A 27,058-nucleotide genomic window follows, 5' to 3' on the forward strand; every position below is an offset into this window, starting at 1 on the left:
TGCATCCAACAGTTGTGTTGGTGCTTTTTGATGTATTACTTTATAATGTAGTTTCAGATTGATGCATTAGTCCAGATGGGTGGGATAAGGAGGGATGGCGGGTACTGTTATGATCTAAACATGCCGTCATTGCTTCTATTCCAACGTTATTGTTTTTTAAATGTCGAACAAAGTTATTCTGGTTTTGTTTTATTATTGATGTATTAATCTATAATTTATATGAAAGATTTATTAAAGATAGATACAGCTGGACGATTACTTCTGAAATCATACGGCGCGTGCGTAGGGTTCGGCACATTATCAACAAAACACAGACATCAGTTTCACTCACCGTATGCGGTTCATCTCCGGCAAATAATTTATATTACCATTTACAAAGAATGAATGTATATAGTATTATTTCTCCACATTTTCATGTAAAATATATTGGTTGGTATTGAGATAAATTACACCTGTGTGGGCCCTGGAGTGAAAAATTTTGGTAAGCCTCTGGTCTAGATCATTGCACAATAACACAAAAAATATATACAATTTATACAATCTATTCTTTACACAAAGGTAATGTATACAGTGTACATAGTTATGTGTTTATTTGTTGATTCATAGATCCTCCTCTTATTCTTTCCCTCCTTAGAGTTCTCGGACAGCACGTTCAGAAGAAGACAGGGATACGCTTTGGGATGCCTGGGGAACATGGAGCGAATGTTCTCGTACCTGCGGGGGCGGAGCTTCTTATTCACTCAGACGCTGCCTCAGCTCCAAGTATGCCGCTTTAGCATCTTCTATATTGTAATTCACTGTGTGATCCATACAATGTTTAAATTTAAATATCATAGAATACGGTCAACACTCCACAAAAGCACTCCATATGTGAATGATCTTCAGGGATCTGTTAAAATATGTTCACCTTTAGACTCTAAGCAGAAGATTAGCTATCAAAGTAATGGTGAGTGTATCATTGTAAAGAGTGATTTTGACCGGACAAACTTTGCAAGACGGGGCCAGTATTTCAGTCCACGTTGTACTCAAACCTCGCAACACTCAAAATATAGCATCGTGAAAACATCCATGGATAAACTATATAAACTGGTGAGCTGTAATGCTTTTTTCTTCAGCTGGGATCGGTGTTTGATTGCTAAACATCCATCTCTGCATGATAAAAGTCTACATGTCGCTCTTTCTGCATAGCTTACCCCCGGCCAATTGATGTGGAAATCTCCCAAGTCTCTCTTGCACTGTAATAGAAATACATACATTTTTATAAGACTGTTAAAGACTCCTTTAGGGTCAGCAGAGAGATCTATTGCGTTCCACCTAAAAATGCCTCCAGTCTCAGTCTAGTGTTTTAGGAGACAACCTGGCTGGTAAAGCTTGATTATCGACAGTGCATAAAACATGTCCAATAAATCTCCGGCCACTTTGCTGAGATTTTGAATATCCACTGAATCGGACTGGTGGAAAGAGGTGGTTCAAATAAACGGGGAAAGCAATTATAAGGGGATTGCCGTGGCACGCGAGAGCATGTTTTCCATAGAAATGCTGTCACGTTTATTGACTTGAATTCCTAGTTAGTGATCTCATACGTGCCACACTTGCGCTAAATAGGTCTCTAAAGAAAGAGGTCAGATGTGCGGGTTACGGTTTGGCGAGGTTGCAACAAAATCTCTATATCTTTGGCTCTCATTAAATCGTGAGCTTTGCGATGCGTCTCATATTGTTGGGCTCTTGTCTGCAGGCGTTCTCCACAAACTGAGCATGTTTGAAACAGTTCGGCTGATGAAGAGAGAACATTGTTGTTTTGTGGTTGATTATGCAGAGAGGTTTTTACATTTTGGCCTAGCTGTGTGCAAAAGCTGCGTATTGAATAAACGGACGAGGAGGACGCTGTGAAACTGACCCTGCTTATCCGTTTTATGAGCTGTTTGAGATTCACTCTGTGTGGTTTGTAGTTTGATTTCTGAGTGCAGGGGGCACTGTTTGGGTAAGAAAGGGTTCCTTACATACAATGTGAGGAAAACTGGCTACAATTGCCAGTAGGTTCATTAGGACGTTAATGTTCTTTCAAGGACTCGCATCCATCTCACTTATTAATCATAAATATATTCAAGTTTATTTTAAATGAAGAAGCTCAATCATTACATATTAAACACAACTTGTTGGTTTTTCTTTAAAGCTTATTTGAGTCAATATGCATGAATGAATGTATGTTTAAGAATAGATTGCATTAACAGCATGCTATTGCATACATATAAGTCTTCAAAATTAAGGAAAAACATTAATAATAAAATGCTGTATCATCTAAACTCACAATTATTTCATTAATTACTCACCCTTGTGTCATATCAAACCGGTGTGGCTTTCTTTCTTTTGCAGAAGACAAAAGAAGATATTTTGAAGAACATTGATAACCATCAACATTAGTCCCTATTGACTTCATTTGTATGAACACAAAACCACCTAGACATTTCTCAAAATATCTTTTTTTGTGCTGAAGAAAGGTTTAAAATGACATGAGGGTGAATAAATGATGAAAGCATCTTTATTTGGGGAATAACTGTCCCTTGAAGATCCTATGTTTTTAGGTAACATGACATATATTCAAAGCTGCACAATCGGCCTGGCGGCCAAATAGCTTTAAATAACCATCTATGCCTGAAACATATTTTTTTGGATTGCCTTAAAAATTCTTTGCCGATCTCTCAATGTTTGTTATTGGACAACTCAAGTGTATTTGATACGATATTCTTTAATATTTGATATGGTACAAATTCTTCCAATCAAAACCTTTTTTTTCTGAATCAAAATCTAGGGGTTGGACACCTATCAATAGTATTTTTATAGACCACTAACAAAACGTATGTAACGCTGGTCCGGAATAACTTCCTGTTTCAGTATTTTAACACTAAACAAGCCGCTTAACAAAACACAACCAACAGAACATATCTTTTTGTAGTGGCATCTAGAGATGAGGTTGTGAATTGCAACAAACGGCGAAACGCTACAGTGTTGCAGGACAAAAATGTGGTTTATTTTTCTCTTCTTTGCAGTGATGTTTAAAGTACCTTAAAACAATACTTGAGTAAAGTACAAATACCTTGCCAGACAAATACTTTGGTTGAAGCGAAAGTAACCTTTTAGAATCTGACTTGAGTAAAAGTCTTAAAGTGTCAGATAAATACTTTACTTAAGTATCAAAATTACTTTTTATAATAAATCTACTTAAATATTTAAAGTCAAGTTGAAGCAACATTGTCAGGAACAACATGTTGCCAAATTGGTAAACTATAAAAATACAAGTTCAGAAACCACATCTTTATAACTTTACTTTATAACTTATAACTTTATAAAAGGTTCCCTCCCACGCCCAATATTATTCCTCTTAGAGAACAACTTGGAACAATACCAGAAGATATCTGTCTGACCCCTTACTTCTTTCTATCATTGCATTTCCTTTACAGTAACATCCCAGTCATTTGAAAATTCATTGAAACTGAAAAATTTGCTGTTTACCTTTAAAAGAAGCAGCGCATTAAAAACTTGTGTTAACTGCGGAGAGAACCTTTTGCACTTGCACGTTGAGCTTTAACCAATGATTGGCTCAGCATTGTCATGGTGACCCGATTGCCGACTTGTCTATTTCAGTTTCTATGCTTTTATTTTGTAGTAACGAACATGCTTAGTGGTAATTTTTATCAGAGTAAAAGTTGATATTTTGTTCAGGAAATGTAGTGGAGTTAAAGTAAAAGTCTGCAGAAATATAAAGACTCAAGCAAAGTACTTGGTATACTCCCAAAAGATACTTAAATACTGTACTTAAGTACTTCCACTTTGTGACATTACAACACTGCTTCTTTGCCGAAGGAGATAACGTGTTTACAAAGTGCGTGTTTCTGCAGTTTGTCTGTTTAGGGCTACTGTAGAAACAACATGGCAAATTGAATGCATGTATGTAGATTGAAATAGCTCATACTTAGGACAACCCTGAATTTTAAAGTGTACGTGAATAGAACTCATTTCATTTGTCATACTAAAACCCCCTATGAGTAAAAACATCCATATAATGCCGTAGCCTGTCATAGTTATTTCTCCAAAAAATGTCATCCTGTCAAAGCAATCACTCAGATGTCCCATGTTCATCACATTTGTATCCAACTACTGCTGGTTAAAACATGTGCTGAAGTGTGCCAGCTCCTGGTGTTTAACTGGCTCTCTCTCACCCAGAGAGGAAGATATTTCATGCATTCGAAACCACTAATATAAACACATTTTATTCATCATGGCCACGTTTCTCAGAGCTCGCACATTTTTACATGCATTAATGTAATAGCGTGGGTTATGGGAACGTTACCGTTACATTTGATCTGTCATTTGGAAGATGAATTATTTCAATAACAATGATACAGGCTTTATGAGGACTTATTCGAGGCATATAGCCAGCATGCATATTTTAACCATGATGTTTTTTACTCCTATTGATGTCGTACATTCTAGTTCATCTCTGAGAATTGTATCGTCGCAAGTATTACTATTTGGTGTTATGCAATATGAGTCCCGGAAGTATCAAAGCGTCTGTGTTTGTTGGTCGTCATTCAGAAGTTACGTGTCCGTTTATTTTATGGAATCCAAAGCAGTGTCATGATGTCACAATGAATTCTCCATTACATTCGACTGTAGTCAAAGCCACATCTCACACAATAATGGACCATCACTGGGTTTTGTTTTTGCACCGGTCTCCATCTTCTCTACCTGTCTTTCTTCCTTTAGCCGGGGCGCTGCAACGTATTGTTAGTCTTGACAAGAAGAGCCGTCTAGATGTGTTGCAGATATAATGTCCTTACCTTGCTGCATAACTCGAATAGCTTACTCCATTTTGTCCTGAGGAAAAGTATCTAGTGGGATTAGATATTCAACTTGGCTTGAGATTTATTAAAACCCAGTGACATATGAATTTTAAGGATGTGACTGAAGTCGAAGTCTTTGATGCAGTTGAATAAGAAGGCAGCCCTTGTCATCTATCTCTTATTAACTTGAAGCTCAAATTAATCCTGAAAACACTTCATTTAAAAACAAATATGGTATCTCCTACCGAGGGAATTAATTCGTAGAAATATAGATGGTGTAATGTTATCTGTCTTAAAAGAACATTGTGTGACATGTGGACACTTTAGCGGCATCTAGCTGTGATGTTGCGCATTGCCCGTCAACAGCCCTTTCGAAGCACTACGGTGGCTGTACGGGTCTAATTTGTCGTTGCGATTTCACTTATTTACCGAACAAGATGCACTCCACCTCAACAATCCACATCAAACTCACAGTTTCCCTTCGTCCCAAATATAATTAGCTCGGTTTTGTTTTTATTTAGACATAGAATGTTACTTGAAAGCCAAAACTTAAGTTATTCTGGACAGTCCAGCGAGGTTTTATGCCAGTTGTATGATTTAGTTTTAAAGGAAAAAAGACACGGGTATCATTAGCATATAGATGGAAGGATACATGATATTTCCTAAAAATGGGCGCCAAGGATAGCATGTACAGGGTGAACTATAGTTGTCAAAGGATAGATCCCTGTGGGACTCCACAGTTTAGAGGTAAACTTGAGGGGTGTGATGTCCAATACGAACAATTAAACATCTGTTAGCCAGATAGGAGTGTAAGACTGTGCCACAAAGGCCCACAGAGGACTCCAAGCATGCCAACAGGACATTATGATCGACCATATCAAAGGCAGCACTCAAGTCTACTAGGACTAGGGCCATAGATTTCCCCGAATCCGTTTCAGTAAAAATATCACCTAAGACCCTTTAAAGGGCAGATTCAGTGCTGTGTAAGGTTTTAAAGCCAGATTAGAAAACCTGGTGAATAGAGTTGGCAGTCAGATAAGAATGTAAATGGATCAATACAACTTTCTCAAGAATCTTAGAAAAAATGGTAGATTAGAGGTAGGGCGAAAATTAGAAAATGAGGAAGGATCCAGATTTGTTTTTTTTTTAAATATGGAGTCACTAGAGCACATTTAAAACTATTTGAGATAGAGCCAGAAGACAAACTTTTGTTATTAATCAATAACAGACCAGGGCCAACTGTATCTGTAATTTGTCTAAGGAAACAAGGTGGAATAATGTCCTGAGTGCATGTGGTTGGTCTTAAATGGTCAACAATTCTATTACATGAGACAAAACAATAATGCTTCATTAAGTAAGGTCTTTATACACATCTGAACACATAGTTATGTATATTATATTGCATTTCTGTCAGTAGATCCTCTAAAATATTACTCACTGGACTTTTGATAAAGCCATTTAATTGTTGAATTTCATGAAGAATTCTTCTTTCTTCTCAGAACTTGTGAGGGACAGAATATCAAATACCGCACATGTAGTAATGTGGTAAGTGAATACACCTGCATGCTTTCTTATTTAATATAATGTTGACTGTGAGGGTGCAATGACACTCTTACGGTATATCAGATGATGATATACAGTATACTATGGTACTGAATGGTAATGCAAACTACACATGATGGCATAGTGTTTGATAAATACAATAGTTCTACAATAGCAGTATGCAAATAATAGTCCAACAAAGCATGGCGTTGCCATTAATTATTTATTAATCTACATTATTTTGTTTAAATATTTTTTTTTCTTAGGTGTTGTTAATTTAACATTGACTTTCTTCTATCCTGGTTGACCCCTAAACCATGATTTTACTATAGGAAAAGTAAAATAACCATGTTTTTTGGTGGTCCAAATAGTGTACAATTTGTATTACCATAGTGTTACTACAAATATCATAGTAAAACTACGGTTTACTAGAGTGAGATGATTGTGAACATGTGGTAACTATGATTTTAACACAAACAAAACATAAAAATTATGGTTACTATTGTAAAGTTATGGTTAATATTTATATTAACTATATAATAAAGTTATAGAATTTGCATATACTACTGTAGTTCTATTTTGTAAAACAAAAGTGATACACTTTCTTTAAGCAGCAATTCATATATATTTGATTAAAAATAAACAAACATCAGTTGATGAGAAAGCACATAAAAACTGCGAAAAACTAATTTGGGTATATGTTGAGCTATTTGGTATCATTTTTTGAGTTTGACGTCATTTGCCCTTAACTCATGTAAAGATAAGTACATCAATGTGTTAGAAACTTCTAACAGAGATGGCTATAAAGAGAAAGAGTGGCAGCTTAATACTGTGTAATTCTTTTAAGCACTGACTGTGACTGTTCCAATGCCAACCTCACATTGAAATGTGTTTCATTCATTTTCAGGACTGCCCGCCAGATTCAGAAGATTTTCGTGCTCAGCAGTGCTCTGCTCACGCTGACGTCCGCTATCAAGGCAGATATCACGAGTGGCTTCCTGTGGACAATGACCCTGAAAACCCCTGTGCCCTCAAGTGCCGGGCTAAAGCCATAGGACAGGTTGTGGAGCTGGCACCTAAGGTGCTGGATGGGACACGATGCTACACGGAGTCTCTTGATATGTGCATCAGCGGAGCATGTCAGGTCTCTCGAAATTTCTCTCTCTTATCAGTTTAGTGTGTTGTTTTTAAAACGAATCCCTACTGACCTATTCTAGTTTTAATAAAAAGTCACGGATACTCTTATAATCAAAATTATGACATAAAATAATAAATGACAGTGATAACAAATAATTTACTATTTTATTTTATTTTATTGTTAAATTATTATATACTTTATGAATATTTATCATATTTTATTTTAACATTATTGTGCATGCAGTATTAATCTTGTTTAAGATTTTTTAAACAATTAAAACCATTACATTTTTTTTACTGATTTATGGTTAATGCTTTACACTTGTGAATACCAGCAACTGTTGCATTACTTTTAGACAACCACTATAAGTTTGGTTAAAGGAAAATAGAAAAAGCATCAAAACTCTTGTACTTTTATAACGTTTCTTTTATTTCACGCATTTTCAGATTGTCGGCTGTGATCTTGAGTTAGGAAGCACGGCTAAAGAAGACAACTGTGGAGTGTGCAATGGCGATGGCTCCACATGCCGACTAGTGAGGGGGCACTACAAATCCCAGCATGCCACAGGCAAGAGTATGATTGTTATTTGATCTTTCATTTCTCAATATGTAATAGCGTTGATTGTACAACTATTTCATATTGTTCATATGTAATGAACAGGACATAGTTTAATGACCTTGCCAAGCTTACTTAACATTGGTTGCACGCTCCTTAAGTCCAAACAAATCTTCTCACGCAGATGTGCATGATTCAGTTGTTTTAACAGTCGTGTGTGATTGATCTAGCCTCTACACACCTGTTTAATGCTTCAAACAGAGACTTTGTAAAGTGCACAGGCCTCACGGAAAGGAAATGAGTTTCAGTCCTTCCCGGTAGAGAGAGCCAGCTGTAATTGATAACTCCACGTGCCATTATGTTACTTCTGGTCATTGAGTGGTGCGTTTCGCTGCTTCTCTTGAAACTAATGTGAGTGCACTACGTTTGACACGACCGTTAGTAATGTTTAATTGTCCGTGAATAGATGTGTATGGGCTGTTGAGTTAAGACGGGACCAAAGACTCATTTGCACTTTGTTAAAGCTCACGAGACCTAGGTTTCTTCTACTGTTCCTTAAAGGACCAACGTGTCGTTTTTTGGAAGACCTATTGACAGAAATGCAATATAATATACAGTACATATGTCTTCAGAGGTGTATAAAGATCATACATAATGAAGCGTTGTGTTTTTCATTACCTCAGAATGAGCTATTTCTATCAACACGCACCACGGGTCCGCTTGAATGGAATTCGCCATTTTGTTTCTACGGTATCCCTCTACAGAGCACATTTTGTAAATACGTTATACGTTATTAGTTATTAGTATAACGTTATATGTTATACTACGCCAAAGAAGTGAAATACAACAACATTTTAGTCCTGTGTCAGCCCCCGTAGTGCTTCACAAAGGAGGGGGAAGTAAGTGATTAGTTCCAACCTCAACGCTAGATGGCACTAACATCGCCAAATTGCTCCTTTAAGAGAAATTAAAAAGGACACAATGATATGTGTTGGTTTCGAATTTAGACTCAGAAGAAAAAAAATTGTCACACGGAATATTATTTCCAGTCGTTCCGCTCCCAACCTCTCGACTCTCTTGTCTTTCCACAGCTGAAGACACGGTGATCAGCATACCGTATGGAAGTCGACACGTACGCCTGGTTCTCAAAGGCCCGGATCACTTGTGTAAGTCTTGGTAGGTCCAGGGGCTTCCATTCAGAACTGAGAAGAAAGGATTTTTTTTCTCTTTTTTTAATAATAGCTATATCAGTAACAGAAGGCGATTGCAACAGATCCAAAACCTGTCATTATCACTTTCTGCTCTTAAATCGCATTTTACTGTGTCAGTATGATTGAGAAGCTGCTGCGGTTGAGAGTAATCTACATACTGTGAAATTATCGCCACGAGCAATATCGCATTACTCTACACATGTTAGACGGTTACAGTTTGGCATGTACAGGATACAATTAGCGACGGCTAGAATCAATGGTCGGTTACTTGAGATATCCCAGGTCGATTCTCCAATGGATCTTTCCCGTAGAAGCCACTTACAGCAATTTTCAGTAATGGTCAGTTTGTTCAGTTGTGGCACCATCGTCCAAACATTATACCCCCGAGATGGATATTGAATTTGGGGGGAATGTAGATTCTATAGCAATGCATCCGACACAGAGCAATACGTTCACCGTGATGTCGCCTGTAATGTCAAGACTTTGGCAATTTTAATGTTGATAATGTGCCAAATGTCTCATGCTTTTTGTACTTGTATAACAGTCATCTAATATTTTGTCTGTTGTGGTTACGAAGCCTTTTTTATCGTCAAATTTGCATTAAATGATTTAGAAGTTTGCTTGCTTAGAGCAATGATATGCTAATGAGTTTATTGTTTGAAACAGTGGACATATTTTGTACTTCTTTTTGTTTTTGAAAACATTTCAAGTGGATTTGTACTATGCCTTATAAGCCAAACAGATCTGTGGTCATATGGAAAAAAAGTCCATGATGAGATGAGATCTGTCTTTTAAATTCACATACCTTCAGCAAACCCACAATGACAACGATACAAAATGTATTTCCAGACAGTGCATTATGGAGTTTAGTTTTTTGTTTTCGAGTATGCACTTGTTTTGAAAAAGCAAAACCATAGCTCTGATTTATCTCTGATTTGAGCAGCTATGAAGATCTGACATACGGTAATATCGCACACATTTTCGCAGAATTCTCTGTGTTTGTTTCCACTTTGTGACGGAGAAAAGCTCATAACAGAGTTATGGACTTTAATCATGATTATTTAATTTAAATCGCATGAAGATGCGGCTGTGATGGATGTACGTACAGACTGTTCAATGGGTTGTGATGTTGTTTACCTCAATGTCGATCATTCCGCTGATGAAACTTAGAAAATATGTTGTAGCTTAAATGTAAAAAAAATGTGGCTTTGAGTTCACAATGGAATAAAGCAAACTTCAATCGTCGAGGGGTTTCATGGGGCATTTTGGACAGTGCAGCTATTTAAGAAAATCTCTATTATCTACTATCTTATATATGACAGTCAAATGAAACATGGCATCTACCCTGACCAAAGTTTCATCTGATAAATTGACCTCTTTCTCGTAGATCTGGAGAGTAAGACTTTGCAAGGAGTGAAGGATGACCTCGCTCTGGATGAAACCAAGCAGTACGTGTTGGAGAATACCACGGTGGACTTTCAAAAGCTTTTGGATAAGGAGGTCTTGAGGATAACCGGACCGCTGGGAGCCGACTTCATTGTCAAAGTAAGACGTGGCCTAATAAGCATACGGGCATGGAACATGTACATGTAGAAAAAACGAATACTTTTGATATTTTTGATAATGCTGAATAAATCCACTTCAGCTAATTTCACCTTTATTGAGCTCTTTAAACGCGGAAAAAACATCTTCCCAGATTGCGCCTGAACCTGCTAACAAGTCAGAGTGGTGGAAACATTGTGGGCTCATTCCTAGTGTTTCAGAGAAGCAATTGTTCGAAGCATACGGGAGTAATTTCGCCCAATACCATTTGCCAGTCAATCTGGATCAGGTTGACTTTCCTCTGAATTGAAATCCGCTCTGATCATGCACATTCCCCAGATCTTCTGTTGATTGTTTATTTTCGACCATGTTAAAGCAGACTCAGACCTCTTTGACTTGGAATGCTGCTTGTTTCTCTTTTGTGGTCTTTTAAAGGAGGATGAAACACTGGCGGCAATGCGTTCTGACGCATCTGCCGCTCTGTGGGAAAAAGGAAAATTTTACCTTCCCGCTTGGTCGAGGTCCTTACTATCTTATGTAGCTGTGGGAAATCTCTTTCACATTTGTGTTTGACATATTTCATAGATTTTGATATACTAGTTTTCCAGATTAGGTGGTGAAAAAGGATGTTTTTTTTTCCAATGTACTGAGTGCAAGTGGACAAATGGAAAAACCTAACCGTTGGTCAAGTTCACCCAAAAATATAAATTCTTACATCATTTACACATCTTCATTTCATTCCAAACCCGTATGACTTTCTGTCTTCTGCAGAACACAAAAGGGGATATTTTGAATAACGTTGGTAGCCAAACAACATCGGTCCCCATTGACTTCCATTGTATGGACTCAAAACCACTGAGACATTACTCAAAATATCTTCTTTTGTGTTTCCTCGGAAGAAAGAGTAATATATCATTTTTTAATGACATGAAGGTCACTGAAACCTAATTTTTAATCCTTAAAATGTCCATATTTGACCCGATTTGGTTGGGTTTGTCAACCATAGGTTGAAAAAATCCTGCATTTATTTTAAGTGTACTATCAATGCACAGACATCTGGGCTTTTAACCACATTTAAATCTTTTCATATAATATTTTTAACCAGTTCACACCTACTTTTGGACATATACTTGCAATGCTGCACACATGGAAAACCCAATGGACAATTTGGCACTAGCTCTCTGGAATCCCCTGGCATCTTCACATGCTTCTCATCCCTCAACACCTAATAGATACTTTTATTACTGGCTCGCATCCTTTGACCCACCAATTGGCTTACAGTTCTCCCTCATTGTGTGAGCGACACCCTATATTCATGTGCTGGCCATTTTAGATTAATAGATGCACGAAAGAGTGGACAGCCATTCAAACTGAAACCGTCCACGTTTGGAAAATGCCAGTGAAAACAAGTCCACCCACATCTCTGAAACACGTCCAAATAACACAGTAAATAGGAATGTAGGAGACAGAAATCTGAGACGTAATAAGTGCCTAATTTTCTAATCTGACACCAGGACGAAAGCCAGTTCTCGGAGAGGCTCTGCAAAGTGGAAAACTCATTAAAAACGGCAAGACAGTCGTTCCATTGTAAATAAATGTGTGAACGGATGTTACATTTCGGTCTCTTTTAACCGTTTGTATGAGTGTGCCGAATTGCAACCTAAAAAAGTCTCATTTATTTGTAAGTTAAAGGGATAGTTCACCCAAAAATGACAATTCTGTCAGGAATTACCCAACCTCAAGTTGTTCACAACCTGCATCAATTCTTTGTATAAAATATTTGTTCTTTTGAACGAAAATAAAAATATTTGGAAGAAGATTAGCAACTGAGAATTCTGGGGCACCATTGACTGGCATTCAGTTACTCTTTAAAAGTATTGAATTAATAGTTACTAATTATATAATCAATAGTGTAATTAGATAACTGTTCAAATGACTCTTTCCAAAAAGAATTGAATTACTTATTACTATTTACTTTCTATATCCTTCATCCACCTTGATTAGTTAAGTTATTTAAGGATAGACATGAAACGGGTCTTTTTATTCATTACATTTACATTTATGCATTTGACAGACGCTTTTATCCAAAGCGAATTCCATTCCATTATACTATACATTTGTTTTCTAAGTTCTCATTCAAATTAATAATATAAACAACATAAAGTATTCTTATTAACTGACCAATGTATTACAAATGTGAGAATGATAAATTAAAGGCCCCGTTTTTCCCTGTTTTCGAAGCTTTGATTGTGTTTTTTTGGGGTGTTTAACAATGGAACTTCAAGTTTCTAGTTAAAAAAAACCCTTTATATTTCACATATTTCAAGTCCATCGTCCACCGCTGTCTCTTCTCATGTTTCATGAGACTGTATTTCTTCTGGTTTCTTCAAAGTTCTGCCTTCCGAAATGCTTTGATTGGTTAAGGTGACCAGGTCTGTCGTGATTGGTTCCCCGCGTTGAGTGTGTGAAGATGTTCCACCCATACCATATTAGCGAGTTCCGCTCCTCAAGCTGCTGTGATTGGTCGATCCCCCTCTCAGTCTACGTGAATTCATAAGCTTTGGCTTTAAGCTATAAATGTTACAGTGGCGTCAACTTCACTTCAGCTGTTAAAAACTTGTGGATCGATCAAAGTGTAACGGAGGTCTGCTAGTGCATTCACAAATGTCTATCTTTTTTAGAGATCACTTTTTTTTTACTATGGCGAGGGAAATGACACAGGTCTAAATGGCGGTTATCACTAATAACAGAGTTGGATAATAAAACAAACAGATTGACCAGGAGACTGCAAGCAGGACTTCAGAGGACGTTTCATAGAAGTGTCTTAGACAGAGTTATGCACACACACAATATCAGTGTATAACACAGAACAGCTTTCACAGCCGATGTTAAAGTCATGAAGCTGTTATTTGACTGTTGGTTATCTCAGAATGTGTGTCGCTGAATTCTTATTACCAGCTGTAGGACTGTGATGAAAGTAAAAGTAATGAAGCACGCAGCTCTGTCAAATGTTTACAATCTCTGATAACCAAACACTACTCCAGCACCTCTTCCTCTTCTCTGGGGAAGCTCTCGCCCCTTTTTTGGCCTATTCCTTTGGGCGGAGATTATTAAAAGCACTCGGAATGGTGACATCATGTACCCGGGAAGAAGAGCGCTGTAGTCCAATCCAGCCATTCTCTGTAGTCCTTGAAAAGCGAATTCTGTTAAATACAATACCTCACTTTGCACTAGCAACAGCAACATCACACACCAACTAAAGGTTGAAAAATGGGATCGCGGGGAACATGCTCTTTAAAGCACTGATTTTAAAGTTAGACTTGAATTTTGATGTCAATTCCACTATTACAAACACATATATTACACACAGTATTAAGTTTAATTACATCAGAAGTAGCTGTAATTAAATGACAGAAAGAGGAGCAATCCCTTATTTAATAACAGTAATTACTTTGTCACTAGTTACACCTAACACTGCTGCCATTGAAATAGTAGACAACGGTGCTTCAGAACAGTTTGTTTTCCTAAATTCTTCAAGATATTTTCTACTGTGACGTTTAAAAAAAGCGTATTCTTTCTACCATGGTAGTCAACAGTGACCCAAAACTTGACCCAGAATCTCAGTTGCTAACATTCTTCCAAATATCTTTCTTTGTGTCCAACCAAACAAAGAAATTTATACAGGGTTTGGAACAACTTGAAGGTGAGTAATTCATTACAGAATTTCTTTTTTGGGTGAACTATCCCATCAAAATATTGTCACTTTACAGTTTCAGCTAATTTTATGGTAGAAATGTTATTTTTCTTTAAAAACATTATTTTGTGCCAGGCACAGAACATCTGTGTTGAAGCGTGCAATGTTATTTAAGCTCGTATTGGAAGTGTTTTGAAAATCCCTCAGATGGGTTGAGTTTCATTCATTGAGCGCGATGAATGATTAGGATCCAAAAAATGCCCATCTGGGATGAACAGGGAGTCGGAGAGGAAACGTACGTTTTCGGGCTCGATGTATGTTTTCAATAGATGGCTTTATTAACAGATGAAAGCATGGAGGTGGCGGGCGTTTCGCTCGCTCTGGGTTTGGCACGGTGGGATGCACGGGGAGTGATATCGCAGCGTACTATGAAACACTTTTGTCACAGCCAAGGAATGCGACCGGCTTTACAGGATTATTTGTGTAGGAACCCCTTCTGTGCACTTTCTCTCTCTGGGTGAAGATTAAAACCTGTGACGTTTTACTTTTTGACAATGAGCAGAAGGGAAATCATTTGTGCTTTATGATCCTGAAGACAGAAGAGGTCAAATCCAGTTCACCGCTGGTCTTTCGAGGACAGCAAGGTTTTTTTGTGTAGGTCTGTATTTCATTAGCAAGCAGGAGGTCATCGTAACCGCCGTCATTAGTCTACGGAGAGGAAAGAATACGGTTTCTTCAAGTGCATTAGATTGCCGAGCTGTTGGTTGCCACGTCTCTTTCTTCATGAGGCATTACTCTGTCAAAGCACGTGCGTGTCCATAATCCCGCTCACAGACAGCTGGGATAGCTGACCCCTGTGAGGAATAACAACAGATCTCCAGATTGTTTGGTTTCGTGATAGCAGATCTTAAATCAGCTCGAGCTCGGTTTTAAAGGCTTTTCGTGGCAATTTCTAGCACATTGGAGAGACGTGTACGCATACAGCTTTCAGATGTAAACATTTTCACGCCAGGCACGGGCAGGGATCATTTACATGACTTCATTTCATGTGCAGATATTCTACATCTGTGCTGAATGTATTCATATCAGAGTAATAATTTGAGGGTTGGAATGGATGTTTCCAGAAACTTAAAGGCCATCTGTGTGCTGGTTTACTCCTAAACAACGACACATTTAAACCTGTGACTGACTACAAACCAAAAAAAGATTTCAACATAAGAAGAATTCATGAACGGTGTACAGTTATTTATCAGAATGTGTGTTTCGTAGAAACCCGCAATCTGTTTACTCCGGATGCTCTACCAGTGAGCTACACAAAGATTATTATAATACACATTTACATTTACATTTACATTTAGTCATCTAGCAGACGCTTTTATCCATATTACAGGTGGGGTAGTCAATGGAAGCAATAAGGACAGCATAAATACAACAAAAGCAGTGCAATCAAAAAAGAAGACTGGTCTCATATAACCTAACACAGTATACAGAGCAGTTCATTCATTATTATTTTTATTTATTTTTAAAGTAGAGAAGAAAATAGAGTTAAAACAGATCAGTCAGATGTTGACAGTAGAGATGTGTTTTCAGACGTTTCTTAAAGATGGCTACAGAATCTGCGAGAGAGATTTTTTACTTTTATGGGATGGCACCACAAGACGCCGTTCGTTTGCAGAGCGTAGGGATCTGGCGGGTACATGTGTCTGCAGTAGCGAGTGAAGATAAGGTGGTGCCGAACCAGTGGTGGTCTTGTAGGCCAGGAGCAGAGTCTTGAATTTGATGCGAGCGACTATAGGGAGCCAATGTAGCTTAATGAATAGAGGAGTGACGATACACAATTTCCTTATCGTTTTTTATGAAAATAAAGTGTTGACATGATTATTGATTACAGCCAAAGTAAGTTTAGGGAAGTCATGCCACTCGGCGGCCATGTTTGCAACGCCTCTGGAAAGCGCTCAAATTGTGCTTAAAATCCCTTTTTCCGATGTCGCCTCCATCTACTGCGCCTGCGCACAGGCTGGCAAGCGACCCACAAGAGCTCCGCCCCAAAGAATCACCGATTGGCTCGTTTTACTGGAAGGCAGGACTTCCTTCGCTAGAGTGCCCATATTAAGCGTTGCATTCCTCCCTATTAATTGTACGGCAGTGGATCGTCTTGTTAATATTAATATCTTTGTTACAGTACATTACATTTAAATGGCTTCCATTAACACAGATTTAAATATTTTGACTGATTTAATAATAATTTTCTCTACCAAAAACCTTGGATATTTAAGGAAGATAAAATGGGAGGCCATGAGTTAACAGCTCTGACATGTTGTACCATATTTTGATATATTTCATACTTGTATGATGAACCTATGACATTCACTCATTTATTTATATTATTGCCCATAGCATTTATCTATTTTCTTGATGCATTTGGTAGACACTTTTAGTTTGTTTATGCATTTGGTAAATGCTCCATAATGTTTTAACATTTTTCGTAATGAAGCCTGCTCTCTGTTTCTGCTGCTTTAGATTAAATACACAAACGGAGCAGACAGCGTGGTCCAGTTCATCTTTTACCAGCCCATTATGCATCGCTGGAGAGAGACAGACTTCTTTCCATGTTCGGTCACCTGCGGAGGCGGTGAGACAATAACCTCACAATAACTCGTAACATTCAATACAACTGTATGTCACAAGCTGTGACCATGTTATCTTTAGAGAGCTACATTTTAGTGTGTTAATGTCGTATGTTATATGTTTTTGTTTTACGGTTGAAAGAGAGTCTGGGTTTGACGCAACATGAAGAGTGAAGAATGAGAGTCCCATTAAATCCTATTTACTGCCAGCCTCAACATCGCTGACTCTTTTTTTTGTCACAGGATATCAGCTGACATCAGCAGAATGTTATGATCTTCGCAGTAACCGTGTGGTAGTGGATCAGTACTGCCACTTTTACCCTGAAAACATCAAACCAAAACCCAAACTACAGGAGTGCAATATGGACCCATGTCCTGCCATGTGAGTGTAATGAGCTACTGTATCAAAAACACTGTAGCGACTTTAAATTCACTATAACAACCTGCCTGGAGATGGAAAATGCAATTGAAAAAGAATGTTGGTTTCTGAATGGAGACTGGCCTTAATAAAATGAACCTGAAGTATATTTATTTTCTATAAGTATAAATAAATTCAGGTGTATTTCAAGTATATTTTGTTTTGCAAGTATATTTATATTAATGTAGCATATGCTTGCAACTGTTTTAATATTATGTGAGACAAAACTGGCTAACTTTTTAGTTTTAAAGAACACATCTAGTACTTTTTTAATTGTACTAAAACTATAATACTTATAAGTATAGGTATGCTTTTAGAACTATAGAAGTAATATAACAATTTTTAAAGAGTAGGTGTACAAATAGTTCATGTTACTCAATAAGTGGAGTACAAAGATTATGGGTTCAGTTCAAGTGGCAATGTTCTGATCTCTCTCATGAAGCCAACACGGAAGTGACTTACACCATGTATACACAAGAAGCGTCAGGCACGACACGACATGACACTCTGCTTGTTCTTGTTCGTTGCGTCTCGAGTTTGAGCCTTCTCAACCAATCACATTTCCTCGCATGTTGTTATTCATCGACTGGCCGCTAGAGACTGGCTCCAAAAGAGATTATGCTGTTAAAATACCCAACTTTACAGCAGAAAAAAACTTGTTTACAGCCTGTTACATAAATTGATTTTGGTCTTCATAGCTAATTTTACTGTGAGGAGGGTGATTTTAAGCCTTAAAATTCAGCGTGGCCATTTGAGTGACAAGGCGCCTCCGCTCCAACCATGTCCCGTCCCTTTGCACGTTTTCGATTTTCGCAGCTTAGATTGCCATGGCCGGCTCCGCCCACTTTATGATTCAAAACAGCTTCTCAGAAACCTACGGACTTGAATCAAAATTTATATATAATACAAGCCCCCTTTTTAAATAAAAATAGAAAAACTTGCTATTTGTTTCTATGCTAAATTTGCAAATTAGAAAGAAATGTGACGTCCACAAGTGATGAAAATCTGTATCTCGTCATACTTGATTTTAGTTTTATTACTTTTTTAAACAAGCATTTATTTTTAGATTTTTATTTAATTTTAGTTAAAGTTTTTTCATTTTATAATTTATTTGTTGCTATATAAGATTAAATAATTTTATTTTTATTTCAGTTTTTGTTTATTATTATAATTTTAGTGCTTTAAGCTTATTTCAGTTCATTTTTGAGGCAACATTAAACATTTTCATTCAGTGCAAGCTTTTACAATAATTCTTGAGTCAATATTTGATTTGATTCCAGTGAAAAGACACGTTTTCATAAAATGTATTTTAGTGAACTTAAATAACCTTGTATCTCATATTGCATCCAAAATGACATTCCTCTGATCTCTACATAACTTTTCTATTATTTCAGTGATGGCTACAAGCAGATCATGCCGTACGACCTCTATCACCCGTTACCACGGTATGTATTTCAACCTTCATCCCATAAACTGTAACTTCCCCTCGTCCCTCGCGGCCAATCTTAACCACTTTCCAGTCCACCAGAGACTGACTTTGACGAGTAACTTATCAAGCATTGTTACTCAAAACACGTCAAGATTGTATTGCATTGAAAGAACTCATGGAACTAGATCCAGACTGAGAGAGAATAAAGCCTTGGAGCGAAACTGGGGATTCATTTTTCTCCTTTAAAAGCATCACGGACAGACAATAAAGTTGCGATTGGTATACGGCTGTTTTGTTCCTCTGTGTGTTGTTATGGTAATGCAACACTGTAAAAATGCATTTTGTTGTCATCTTACTTTGCAAATATTACCTGTGAGAATAATTCTCAGAATGTTTGACCACACAACACGGATCGCACGCTGCATGAATCAGTTTAAAGTCTGTGTTGGTTACGGTGTATCTGTATGTTGTAGGTGGGAGAGCAGCCCCTGGACGGCCTGTTCCACTTCCTGCGGGGGTGGAATGCAAAGCCGCTCGGTTTCCTGTGTAGAGGAGGACATGCAGGGCAACATCAACCCCACAGATGAGTGGAAATGTCTGTATGCATCAAAAACACCAATTTTACAGCCATGCAACACCTTCGACTGTCCAACATGGCTTGCACAGGAGTGGTCTCCGGTATTTCATCAATTTATTTATTCTTTATTTCTTGTATTGTTTATCAGTACAGATATCTAAATATACTTAAATCAAGATAACTTATGAAGCAAACTGACCGAAGACCGAAAATGACAGAAGATATTTGCGGCCAGATTAATAAACAGGGCACAATAGCGCGAGAGTGGCGATGGGAGTAGAACATTTTTTCGGGTGATTTACTGACAAGGCGCACGTTAAAAAACACAAAGGCAATATTTGTTTCTCATAATGACCAGTACAATCTACTGAGAGCAGTGCAAATTAGCACAGGGTTTACGAGATGCTTTTTATGCATTAAATAAAGCTGCAAATAGCAGTACAATAATAACGCAAAAACAGCTGTGTCCACGTCTTTAGTAAATACCGTAACAAATACCATTTTTTTATGCCAAAATAGGTGTTTCCACTCCCGCTAGTTGTTAGTAAATCTGGCTCTAGGTCTTGTTTTATAGAAAAAATATATATATACATTAATCAAAAATATCTGCCAATGGGGCAAGAACAATATTCAATTTAAGTTTCAAATAAAATAAAATTAGAGTATCAAATGTAATGCACCTATTCCAGATTATTTTTCTGATTTATGTTTTTTTGGTCACTCAATTACTTTTGATCATTTGTTTCAGAAAACAAGACCTTTTGCTCTTTAAATAATGTCTTGTTTTGAGAATGTTCAAATATTTGCACTGTAAAACGAGACAAAATACTGAGTAAGAATTCATGTTTTCAACTGACCTGTGTGATGTTCATTTCTATAAAAAATGAATTTCTAAATTAGTGTTTTAGTTTTGTTTTCTTGTATAAATGTCTTAACATTCTTAAAACAAGATACATTTACTTGAGAAGCAAAATGGAATACTAAAAACAACGGGGTAAGGAAAATAAACTTTATACAGATGAGGAAAAACAAGATTAATTTGCTTTCCCCATTGGCAAAACTTTTCTTATTTTGGCATAAATGCACTTGATTTTGATAGATTTTCCAGAAAACACGACTTTTATTTCTGTTTCCCATCACAAGTAAATACATCTTGATTTGTGCATGTTTTCAAATATAAAAAATAGTGTGCTTTATCAGATATTTATTTTCTTTTATTACATCTCATCATTGAGACACTTAAACCTGTCCTGCACCATTTTACTTTTAAGTCCAAGAAAATTATGATTAATTTGTCTGTTTTTGTTTAAATGATTGGACGTGAGTCTAACGGTGATCCTCAGAATGTTATTGTTGGACGTCGTCTTTAGGAGAAACTAAATGACGTCCCACATGGTGTCTCCCCCTCTTGAACTTTATCTGAACTCTTGTTTAAGGCAATTAGCACAATTACAGACCAACCGTTTGTGAACCCTGTCAAACACACATGCATTATATACATAATAAAGCGTTCCAGTCATGGAGTCCCGTCCCGTCTTCGTGTCCTAATGTAAGAAGTATTCATCTCTAAGGACGCATTACACATGGACCGCAGCTTCTTGTCTTCAGTGAAAGTAAAGTCGGCACCCTTATTATAAACCATTGCTTACCCTTGGGCATTGTACAGTCGCTTGTTGAATTCCCGTAACTGCTTTAGACCTGACGGAGATTAAGAAACTAGTCTAGATCTTTAGTCTAATATTTTCTGATTTGTCCTCCACGCCCTCGCGGTTCCCCTTTAACCCCGTAATAGTGCAAAAGTGATTGGCTCATTCGTCTCTGCCATTTCTGATCCCACACAGCTTTCTCTTTCTAATGATGTGATAATTGCTAAGAAGAGGTGAAAAATATAGCCATTTATTTTCTGGGGGTCTGGCGTGAGCTCCTCAAACAGAGCACTTTACCATAACTGGCGTTCCCGGCATAGCGGTGTTGAGGCCAAGGCTTATAAAAACACATTTCTAAACCTCACGCTTCTGTGTTGCTAACAGTAGCACGGCAGACCCCCTCATTTCTAAGTGGACGGACTTGAAGACATGCTTGAACAAAGTTTTAAATGAGTAGTGGACCGCAGAAACATTTCCTTGCTTTGAGTAGCGCATACAAAATCATGCAATGACCAAACATATACTGTAAACTAAAATCTATGTTTACTTATTACGTATGAACACTGTAATCAAGACTATAAAAGTCGGAGGATAAATCAAATGTTGTTTTGTTTTCCAAGGAAATCATTTTTCTTTCAAAAATATTGAAATTTGGGGGGGTTATGAGTGTAATAGATGTGAATTTGGGACCACAATATCTGAAGTGAAGTTTTGTGAAATGCTTGTGTTGGCAAAGGACACCATTTTTTTTGGCACGTTTTCTTTTTGATGTGGGAGTTAAGGCGTTCGGTAAAACATTGTCTGTAAGTGCTTTGCTAATCTTAACTTTGAAAAGCGCTTCGGTCAGCATTGATTTGTTATGTAAGATATGAGACCACACATCGGTGAAAAAATAAATTAATTTTCTCAGTTTGCCAACTATGATTTTAGTTTTGACCGGACACGTCTAGATGTGACAGCAATGTGACGAGTAAAATTCCTGTAAAATTACTATACATGTGCTTTGAATTAGCTTGTATTAATTGAGCGACATGGAAGATTTTTTTCAAATTACGAATGAAGTCTGAAAAAGCCAAAAGATGAGAAAACAGTGACCAATCAATCACAGTGTGCATTTTTGAACCTTGTGGGGACGTGACCAGAAAAGCAGGAGACAAAGATTGCATTTCTACAAAAAACTTCTTTATTTTGAATTGCACCATACACCATAGCTGACCCTCCTCGCGGAGAGGCCCAGCCAGCTCTCCCAAAAAAACAGAGAGGCAGCCTTTTCTACCCAGAGGATCAAACCAATTTAACCAAATGGGTGACAATTGAAATTCATATACATAAACAGTAAAACTAAACCATAATTAACAAACAAGTTAAATAAATGATTATACCTGAAAGTAAATTATTTTACCTTACAATAAGTAAAAATAATACCCAAAGCAACAACAAGAATAAACCATTTACACAACACATAACACAAACCCCATAACAAAAGGTATGAGAATTAACACAACTTCTAAATAAAGTAAAGAAATGAAAACGACTTGTGTCTTTCTTCCAATCTAATGTGCCCTTAGACTAGAAAAAGAACAGAAAAAATTTCCAATAAATTAACCCAACAAACATGTAAACAAAATGATATAAAACTAACCCACACATTACTGAGGGTCATGTGAAATCTTCACAAACCTGAATCTTGAAGTCCTTGAACATGTTAGTCATCAACTACACTCTTAAAAATAAAATGCTTAAAAGGTTCCTCACAACGATGCCATAGAAGAACCTTATTGCTCCTTAACTCTTTGTAAGTTGCTTTGGATAAACGCGTCTGCTAAATGTAAATGTAAATGTAACCATTTTTGGTTCCACATCTTTGATGTTAAAGGTTCTTTATGGAACTATTTAGACAAAAAAGGTTCTTCTGTGGAATCGAAGAAACTTTTGGAGCACCTTTATTTTTTAAGAGTGTACCCACACACAAAAAGGGATGTTTTCTAGGTTCATTTAATTATATAATTCATATTTTGAGTATGTGTATTAATGCATTATATTTCTGTTTAGTGCACAGTAACATGTGGACAGGGTCTGCGCTACAGAGTGGTCTTGTGTATCGATCACAGAGGTCTTCATGCCGGAGGCTGCAATCCCACAACTAAACCCCACATTAAAGAAGAATGCCTGGTCACAGTGCCCTGCTACAAACCCATCGGTAAGAAAAAGGAAAATTCTGTCATCATTTAATCAAACCTGTGTAATTTTTTTTCTTCTCCATAACACAAAAGATCACATACCATACAATAGAAGTGAATAGGTACAGTCCTTGTTCTTTCTCGTATAAAATATTATACATAAATGCATCAGCAAGAATGACTCAGGAATCATTTAAAAGTAGTTCATAAGTAAAATGTGTAAAAAGTGTATTTTGCTGAATGTGAATTCACGTTTTGTATAATGGGTCTGTTCTAGAGAAGCTTCCCGTAGAAGCAAAGCCACCGTGGTTCAAGCAAGCCATCGAGCTGGAAGAAGAGACGGCCGTGTCTGAAGAACCCATGTAAGTATCTGAACTTCTCACCTCCTGGATCATGAAGTGTTTGTTTGGTTTGTGCTCCCTGTGGCTCACCAAAGTGTACGATTGAAACTTCCAGATCTTCCCTCCGTGCGCCTGAATCCCACCTTAACTTAGGCAGGTCTCAAGTATTTCCTGCGTAGCGATGATTTAGCGAAGAAGAATCTTATGAATGCTTTGGAAAATCTGATCTTAAAAACGGCTCTTGAAAGGCGAGACTGGTACAAACAGTGTGAATTGAAAGGACAGTGTGGAAGACGGTCTGCTGAAACCATCACGGCCTTTCCAGCTAGTTTGATGATTTATACAGAAGCGTAGAGACGCGCCGGCGAACACACCACATGGACGTTGAGATTTATAGGGTTAAATATCCGGTTTTATGATCTAACATGAAGTTGTCGGAGGAGAAGGGTGGCCTTTATATTTTAGGTTGTCCTCACGCTCAAGCCTGCAGTAGGTCAGATATGACAAAGAGGTAGACTGTAAAGTGATGCATTGACTTTTTGGCGGTGTTGCTGTAAAATGTGAAAACCACAGACGTTGAGTCTGGCACGGCACGTGGAATCTGATGAGCCATAATGGTATTTCATGACAGTTTAAGGTAAGGATAATTTAAACAGTGATCTATATGTCTGCACGTGCCTGCTATTTATATCCAAAGTCAAATGTGAAAATCACATTATTCTGCAGTGATGTAGAAACAAGCTACTGTACTTTGAGGGGAGTCACATTTCATTCTTTATTTTTTAAGAATAAATGCTTTATAAGAATTTGAAATAGAGCATACTATTAATATACATGCCACTAATCCTGTCATGATTTATTTATCCAGATGACCTGTGAATCTTTCTTTTGCGGAGCACACAATGAGATATTTTGAGAAATGTCTCAGTGGTTTTGTGTTCATGCAATGGAAGTCAATGGAGGCCAGTGTTGCTTGGTGACCAACGTTCATCCAAATATCTTCTTTTGTGTTCCGCAGAAGAAAGAAAGTCACACAGGGTTGGAATAACATGAGGGTTGAGTAAATGATGAATGGTTTTTCATTTTTGGGAGCACTGTCTCTTTAATAGTGTTATGAACATTCCTTGTTTCTATATTTTCTTTCTTTTCTACTCCGCTGTTTGTTCTGCAATATCGCTGCTTCTTTCCTTTTGAAACCTCATATATCCATATTTCATGATTTATTTTTTGTTGCCATAAATCATTATTATTAGTCTTTTGTTTGTCACTGGGTTTCACAAATATCTAACAAATAAAAAGTATGAAAAGGTGCTTGACAACACAGTATGTAATCATTTGAAAGGCACACTGTTGTTTCCATTTCCTGAAAAACTCCAAATTTGGACATACAAGTTTTCAGAAGGACAGCGACGAGATGGGTTACATGAGTACAAAAATGTGTACAAAAGCTTTCTTTGTTGACCCTCTCAGTGTGTGCACGAGGTCAAAACAAAGAGAAAAAGGTGTTCAAATGAGAACGTATGAGTGATACGACTTCTTGCATTCATTGCTTTACTGTTGTTTTGGAAGAGACAGCAATTGATTCTCATTGAAGCAAATGATTCTTAGTAACAGGCATGTCTTCCCCCAATGCACTTAAACAATGCTGAATAATGTGCCAACAACAATATCTGTCTGCCACACGAGTCCAGGGTTTCGGGCGAGAAAAGAGAAGCGCGAGAGGAAATTCCTGCGTTAGACTTATTGCACCTTCATGGCCAGGCTTTAAACCTGACATTTCTGCTGACACCACCACGGCCACTTATACAATTACTGGAGAAATCAAGGGAGGAATATATCGCTCACGTTTCGACGTCTGAACCTCTGCTTCCCCAGTTATGAAACCAACAACAGGCTCGAGCATCGCCAAGACACCACAGCTGAGATGAATTCAAAGAAAATCTACTCCTTTCCTACATTAACACGAGAATCACCGCCGTTTAAAGTGACTGCACATGTTTGGGTCGGCACATGAGATGGGCGAAGTTAAATCGGTGAGTCGCTGAGAATTCGGGAAGCATTTACCAGACTCTACGGCCTGTTTGAGACCAATCGAGCCGGTTATTGCTTTCTAAACGAGTGGGATTGTAAAGCACATAGTTTCACAGTTCAGTCAACAAAGTCAGTGCAACGTAACCTTCAAGATGTAAACGATGACCGAGTCTGGAAGACATAATGGATTGAAGGTTTCAATTAGAGAAAGCTGATTTAGCTCTCATCTCACCTCGCTTTAATTTAATCCCACGGGTCACATGTTTCACACAGATGGGATGTCAACGCATATGTCTGAAGTTGGAGATGATGGTCATGTCATTGCGTTGCTATCTTATTTGTCCGTGACCTGAAATGCACTCGGAGAGCTCCTGGTCATTGGTTTTCCAAATAGAAAAGGTGGTCTGTGGTGGTCTTTTATTGTATTTAGACGGATTAGATGACTACCAACCTGTAAACCTGGTTTTATCGTTGGCCAGTTTTCTAAAGGAAAGGAAGAGTTGAACGACTGACAGAAATCAAACCCTCCGTCACAGATGTGGCTCTGTTAATGCTTCGATTCTGGATGAACTTTGTGATTTTCTTTCACAGATGATAGCATTTCTGAACACGTGGAGAACTTGGTGTGTACATCTTTCTCTAATAATGAAGTGAATCCCCTTCACACCTCTTCATTTCAGGCCGGAGGAAAGCCGTCCTCGTGAAAATAACCAGCAGAAACCACTGATCTCTGAGAATTTCCCCTTTAGCGCTTCAGTCTTAACTAGGGGGATGGATGCATCAAAGCAATTTATTCAATAGTCGTGGGCTCTAATGTCTCACAGCTGTCGAGCGAGCTCCGGGATCGGCCCGATGCTTGGAATTCCTTGTGAAGTTTATGAACTTAGAAGCAAATGAGTTAAATGTGTGAGGAATGAGCAAATGCCAGAATCAGTTTTTCAGAGAGGCGCTCGGTGTATTATGAGTTTTCTTGTGATCTATGAATGAGTTCTGTGTGTATGTTTGGGTCTTCTGGGGACAAATTTCCACACAGAAGGAAGCAAAAAATGATTTGGGAGATGTCCTCTTTTGTGAAGATGCTATAAAATTCCTCGTCAGTTTTTGGGGAAGGTTAAAATTATAACTAGCCATGTATAAAAACAATATATATTAATCCAAATGGAGATATTCAATAGATTTCCAAGGGTTTGTGTGTGTGTGCGTGTTTGTTTGAACGCACCATTGAGTTTTTGGTGTGTTATAAATGCATGTATTAGACACGTAAAATTCCAAAAATGAAAGTGTCA

At 37.6% G+C, this 27,058-nt stretch overlaps 1 protein-coding gene across 2 annotated transcripts in view; it reads left to right on the plus strand.

The window, feature by feature from the left end:
* LOC130418925 (ADAMTS-like protein 1) overlaps nucleotides 1-27,058 on the plus strand; it is a 121,458-nt gene that overhangs the window by 78,078 nt on the left and 16,322 nt on the right. For both annotated transcript variants that reach the window (XM_056745142.1, XM_056745149.1), the window contains 12 exons: nucleotides 635-762; nucleotides 6,341-6,386; nucleotides 7,291-7,527; nucleotides 7,968-8,094; nucleotides 9,168-9,242; nucleotides 10,675-10,832; nucleotides 17,044-17,155; nucleotides 17,394-17,532; nucleotides 18,963-19,013; nucleotides 19,471-19,675; nucleotides 23,273-23,420; nucleotides 23,678-23,762. In XM_056745142.1, the coding sequence (XP_056601120.1) occupies nucleotides 635-762; nucleotides 6,341-6,386; nucleotides 7,291-7,527; nucleotides 7,968-8,094; nucleotides 9,168-9,242; nucleotides 10,675-10,832; nucleotides 17,044-17,155; nucleotides 17,394-17,532; nucleotides 18,963-19,013; nucleotides 19,471-19,675; nucleotides 23,273-23,420; nucleotides 23,678-23,762 (1,511 nt within the window). The remainder of the gene's footprint in view (nucleotides 1-634; nucleotides 763-6,340; nucleotides 6,387-7,290; nucleotides 7,528-7,967; nucleotides 8,095-9,167; nucleotides 9,243-10,674; nucleotides 10,833-17,043; nucleotides 17,156-17,393; nucleotides 17,533-18,962; nucleotides 19,014-19,470; nucleotides 19,676-23,272; nucleotides 23,421-23,677; nucleotides 23,763-27,058) is intronic.

Source organism: Triplophysa dalaica, chromosome 1, assembly GCF_015846415.1.
Source record: "Triplophysa dalaica isolate WHDGS20190420 chromosome 1, ASM1584641v1, whole genome shotgun sequence".
In the NCBI taxonomy this organism is placed as follows: Eukaryota; Metazoa; Chordata; class Actinopteri; order Cypriniformes; family Nemacheilidae; genus Triplophysa; species Triplophysa dalaica.